The sequence below is a fragment of the Salvelinus fontinalis genome, chromosome 22 (assembly GCF_029448725.1).
Source record: "Salvelinus fontinalis isolate EN_2023a chromosome 22, ASM2944872v1, whole genome shotgun sequence".
Lineage (NCBI taxonomy): Eukaryota > Metazoa > Chordata > Actinopteri > Salmoniformes > Salmonidae > Salvelinus > Salvelinus fontinalis.
This window is the reverse complement of record NC_074686.1, coordinates 35,563,343-35,569,342: the sequence shown is the minus strand read 5'-3', so window position 1 is coordinate 35,569,342 and position 6,000 is coordinate 35,563,343. Positions and strand designations below refer to the sequence as shown.

At 43.5% G+C, this 6,000-nt stretch overlaps 1 protein-coding gene across 7 annotated transcripts in view; it reads right to left on the bottom strand.

Moving 5' to 3' along the window:
* Positions 1 to 1,181: 1,181 nt before the first annotated feature.
* The window catches only part of LOC129820247 (MAP7 domain-containing protein 1-like), a 92,763-nt gene continuing 87,944 nt past the window's right edge, over positions 1,182 to 6,000 (bottom strand). For 5 of the 7 annotated variants that reach the window (XM_055877280.1, XM_055877282.1, XM_055877285.1 and 2 more), the window contains one exon: positions 1,182 to 4,765. In XM_055877280.1, coding sequence (XP_055733255.1) covers positions 4,755 to 4,765 — 11 coding nt within the window. In that variant the 3' untranslated portion in view covers positions 1,182 to 4,754. The remainder of the gene's footprint in view (positions 4,766 to 6,000) is intronic. The other 2 variants (XM_055877281.1, XM_055877283.1) reach the window with 1 other exon arrangement.

Here is a 6,000-nt window from a genome sequence, read left to right as displayed (position 1 = left end):
AACCACTTCCTAGTTCTAGTCTGCCATGTGCTTGATAAAAACCAAACTGAAAACAAGCTGTATACAGCACATGCTGTTAGTTATATTTACTGTATTATCATCTTTAGTTATGCGGTAAAGATGGTGCCGGAGAAGAAGGCAGATGTTTTACATGTCGCCATCCGATTGTGTTTATTTGTTTGTTTATTTGCATTGTTTGTACATAATTCCTTTTGTGCAGGTGAGAAAGGGCAGTGTGGAGTGCAATAGAGATTGCATCATCTGTTGGGGCGGTATGCAATTTGGAGTGGGTCTAGGGTTTCTGGGATAATGGTGTTGATGTGAGCCATCAAGGCACTTCATGGCTACCGACGTGAGTGCTACGGGTCGGTAGTCATTTAGGCAGGTTACCTTAGTGTTCTTGGGCACAGGGACTATGGGGGTCTGCTTGAAACATGTTTGGTATTACAGAATCGGTCAGGGACAGGTTGAAAATGTCAGACACTTGCCAGTTGGTCAGCGCATGCTCAGAGTACACTTCCTGGTAATCTGGTCCGCCCTGCGGGCTTGTGAATGTCGAACTGTTTAAAGGTCTTACTCATATCGACTACTGAGAGCGTGATCACACAGCCGCCCGGAACAGTGGATGCTCTAATGCATGCTTCAGTGTGGCTTGCCTGGAAGCGAGCATAGAAGTAATTTAGCTCGTCTGGTAGGCTCGTGACACTAGGCAGCTCACGGCTGTGCTTCCCTTTGTAGGGAAAGGGGGATACCTAGTCAGTTGTACAACTGAAATGTGTCTTCGGCATTTAACCCAACCCCTTTGAATCAGAGAGGTATGGGGGGCTGTCTTAATCGACATCTACATCTTCGGCGCCCGGGGAACAATGGGTTAACTGCCTTGCTCAGGGGAACAATGGGTTAACTGCCTTGCTCAGGGGAACAATGGGTTAACTGCCTTGCTCAGGGGAACAATGGGTTAACTGCCTTGCTCAGGGGAACAATGGGTTAACTGCCTTGCTCAGGGGCAGAATGACAGATTTTTACCTTGTCAACTCGGGGATTCCTTTCGGTTACTGGCCCAACGCTCTAACCACTAGTTAGTCCATAATAGTTTGCAAGCCCTGCAAACTATTAACTAAAACATCCAACGAGTGTTGGAGCCGGTGTAGTACGATTCAATCTTAGTCCTGTATTGACGCTTTGCCTTTTGGAGGGTTTTATTAGTCATATATACAGAATACACATGGTATACACTGTCCAACTAAACGCTTACTTGCAGGTCCCTTCTCTACAATGCGACAACAAATTGGTTGATTATGTTGGATAGAAAAGTTAAAGTGACAGTGGAAACACACACACACCTGTCCAAGTGTCTGCTTTCACTACAAGGCTCAGTCATCATGATGCCGTAACCCAGAGCAACAGCTAAACAAATACAGCCTGTCCTGCACAGATAGCAGGTGTCTGACCTTTAGTGTGGACATTTTTAGTCCGATGCATCAAATCATTATTCCATCACAGTTCGATGACCTTTATAAGTTTAAATTGTAACCGCAGTAGAAACCTGAGACGTCTAACACAACACAACAAATGCAAATATCAATGGCTTTAGCCATAGCAACCAAAACCCCGAAAGATGCACTGTGTATAATCTGTTAGGGAGGATCATCATGCGTAAATAACAGCAACCAATCAACACTGCAGTAAACTATCTGTAATGTTGCCACTTTGCAAACCTTCAGCGTAGATTGAATGTTTCAAATGCAGGCAGTGGCGGCTCAATCCATCATGATGGATCCTGTCCCTCATGTCCAGTAACGTCCCATTCCCAATGACTTAAGTCCCATGCGTCCCAAATGGCACCATATTCTCCATCTAGTGCACTACTTTTGACCAGAGCCTGATGGGCCCTGGTCAAAAGTAGCGCACTACAGAGGGAATAGGGTACCAATTGGGACGCAACCCCTCTTGGCACAGGACATGGCTGAAGCCCCATATGTCATTGACTGTTAACACTCTCAACTATAAATAAAAAGATAGACAGAAGTTCCTTTGTTCAGTCAGTATCAGCTGCAGATCATCCATCACAGTGGGATGGGACTTGTTTTGGGAATGCTGGTGGTGCCTCGACAATGAGAGGTGATGAGGTCATGTTTTGATGTCCCTACTTTTGAGGGACTAATACCAAAAATCTCAATGTTATTGTTTGAATTTGAATGTTCTAAATAGAATCCATGTGTTGTAGATGAGTCTGACGAACGTCAAACACATTTGTGATAAAGATACCATTATAAAAGACCAGCAGGAGAAATCTGAACATTGATGAATGTTCCTCTTGGCTCCGCATGATGTTTGTAAAGCTAGTGCTGCCACCTTGTGGCATTATAATCTTAAACGACTAAACATACTTGTATCAAACTAATGACCAAACAACTAACCTATAAACTCACTATTACCATTGTCCACGTGTCGCACTGGTGAGGGAGAAACCACACAATTTGCATCAACAACCAAAAATACAACATTGCACGGTCTCCTCTTGAGGAAAAAAATATGTCTGGAATGGAGGGATGAAACGGATTGAATTATTCACATCACCAGCTGCTACTCTGGGTGAAACGGGCTGGCAATTGTACCCCAGTGATTCCTAGTGCAGTGTGATCAGACAGAACAGCTGTATGGCTGCACTTAAAGGCCCAGTGCAGACAAAAAAAGGTAATTTCCTGTGTTTTATATATATTTCCATACTATGAGTTTGGAATAATACTATGAAATTGTGAAAATTATGATAATGCACTTTTAGTGTAGAAGCCGTTTTTTTTTTTAAACGCCAGAAATTTCAGCCTGTTTTGGTGGTAGGGGGTTTTGGCCATGCTGACATCACCATGCGGTAAATTAGTTAATAGACCAATAAGAAAGAGCGTTCCAACCTTATCTGCCAATAACAGCTATTTTTCAGTTTTCCCCTCCCCACTCAGACCACTTCCAGTCGTAGCAGAAATCTTGCTAGAGAAATTGCCCTTTGCTAAGAATCTATTTACATAAAAAAAAATCACTGTAAGGAACTGGACTGTTACCAAGAAATAATGATGGTACCACTTCATATGGACAGTCCATCTGTAGATGCTCTACAGACTAATCTATAGAGTATCAGCAACCTTTCAACTAACTATCTACTAACCTTAACCTTAACTCGAACCCTTATTCTAAACCTAACCTTAGCAAGCAGTCGCTTATCAACATATAGTTTGTTGATAGTAGGAGAGCATCTACAGATGGAAAATCCATCTTTCACTCTCTCTGTCTCTCGCTCGGTCTTTCTCTCTCTCACACACACTCCATCTGTCCCTTGAGCTGATTAAATCTCTCAACCTCCCTCCTCTCGTTCCCCACTTTAATATTTCTCCCTCCGTCAGAGGCCTGGAATATGAATAGATGTGTCTAGAAGTTCATCGTTCACTGTATAAATCAGGCAGGAGGCAGCTTATATGAGTCACAGCCATTAAACCAGTAGCGACCAGGAACAGAGGACAGATACTGTGTCCCGATAGCAGCGACCAGGAATAGAGGACAGATACTGTGTCCTGATAGCAGCGACCAGGAATAGAGGACAGATACTGTGTCCTGATAGCAGCGACCAGGAATAGAGGACAGATACTGTGTCCTGATAGCAGCGACCAGGAATAGAGGACAGATACTGTGTCCTGATAGCAGCGACCAGGAATAGAGGACAGATACTGTGTCCTTATAGCAGCGACCAGGAATAGAGGACAGATACTGTGTCCTGATAGCAGCGACCAGGAACAGAGGACAGATACTGTGTCCTTATAGCAGCAACCAGGAATAGAGGACAGATACTGTGTGCTGATAGTTCTACCTGTATTAATGTGATCGTCATGGGAACTGCTGAAGAAACCAACCTAAACTTATTCTGTATCACAACAGCAATACAATTGAAGAAGAAACGAGCCAGAGAAACATTAAGACTCTGTCTCAGGTGAAACATGAAGGTTATGGCAGACATGTCAGATGTTAACCCACTAGAGTCGATGTCCACACAGATCAAACTTACTCTTTAGTCTGTATCATATCTCAGTTAAATGAGAGGCAGATAGACAGGCAGACAAACAGACGGACAAACAGACAGACAGGGACAGGCAGAGACAGACATACACGCAGACAGAGAGACATACATGCAGACACACAGACAGACAGACATAGACAGAAAGAAATAGAGAAGTCTTCTCCCTTTCATTAACATTTATCCCACAGCTTCCCCTGACAGCATCCTCACACTGCTTCCTCCCCTAGTTAAATAACCCAATTATTCAAGACTAACAAACACACACTTTGTTCAACTTAAGATAACAACAGCAATAGCATAACAACAATGATAATAACAACCGTAGTCAAATACTGTATATTTCCAGGTCTTACAATGCTCTAAAACTCCTCATATTACATTGTCAGCCATTTAAGGTGCACCATAAAATCTGCATTTGACATTTTCAACAAAACTCAATGTATGTTGCACCAAAACATGCCGAGAAGACAGACAATATTTTTTTCATTCATTACGTTTTTTCGTTTTTCTTCACAGAGTTTTCTTCCTCCCTCTTGACCTCTGTGGAATTTGATGTTTTTAAGTGATTTAAAAGTTTAGTCCATAGTTTGTTTCTTTGTTTGGCACACTTCCTTTATAAGCTGTTGCAGTGTGTGGCACGCATCAACTAGATCAACCGGTGGCGTAAAGCGTGTGGAAGCCTGTTGTCTCAAAGAACTTCTGGAGAGATGGAGAGAAAAAGAGAAAGAACAAAGAAAGATAAAAATCAGCATTGTTTTCTGCTTCACTTGGGAATATGAGCTAGTTTGAAGTCTACAGTACGTGAGGCATACCGTCTATCAGGCCTTATCATTCAAAGTTTTCTGCTTCACTTGGGAATATGAGCTAGTTTGAAGTCTACAGTACGTGAGGCATACCGTCTATCAGGCCTTATCATTCAAAGTTTTCTGCTTCACTTGGGAATATGAGCTAGTTTGAAGTCTACAGTACGTGAGGCATACCGTCTATCAGGCCTTATCATTCAAAGTTTTCTGCTTCACTTGGGAATATGAGCTAGTTTGAAGTCTACAGTACGTGAGGCATACCGTCTATCAGGCCTTATCATTCAAAGTTTTCTGCTTCACTTGGGAATATGAGCTAGTTTGAAGTCTACAGTACGTGAGGCATACCGTCTATCAGACCTTATCATTCAAAGTTTTCTGCTTCACTTGGGAATATGAGCTAGTTTGAAGTCTACAGTACGTGAGGCATACCGTCTATCAGGCCTTATCATTCAAAGTTTTCTGCTTCACTTGGGAATATGAGCTAGTTTGAAGTCTACAGTACGTGAGGCATACCGTCTATCAGGCCTTATCATTCAAAGTCTTCAGTTCTAGGGATGATATTCTGCACGCGTCATTATCATTAGAACCCCCTCGGGCTGTGGGGACATAAACATATAATATATGGTGCGGCAGGTAGCCTAGTGGTCAGAGCGTTGGGCCAGTAACCGTAAGGTTGCTGAATCGAATACCCGAGCTGACAAGGTAAAACTATGTTGTTCTACCACTGAACAAGGCAGTTAACCCACCGTTCCCCGGGCGCTGAAGACGTGGATGTCGGTTAAAGCAGCCCCCCCGCACCTCTCTGATTCAGAGGGGTGGGGTTAAATGAGGAAGACACATTTGGAGGCATTCAGTTGTACAACTGACTAGGTATCCCCCCTTTCCCCTAATATTATGTATGTTCCATTGGTCTCAGTCATATTGTTTGCTTTGTTGACATTTAATGCTTGGGTATGGCCGTCTTCGAGACCGGCTGTGGGGGTCTTGGCATAATAAAGGGGGCCTCGTTTGCCAACCTAAGGAGCATGCCAAAACAGGACTGGGATCCTCTTTCCAGTCTTGGACGTCAGCTCTCCCACACAGGGAGCTTGGGCAGCGTGCCCAGAGGCTAGGGCCCAGGCTTGGAGATAG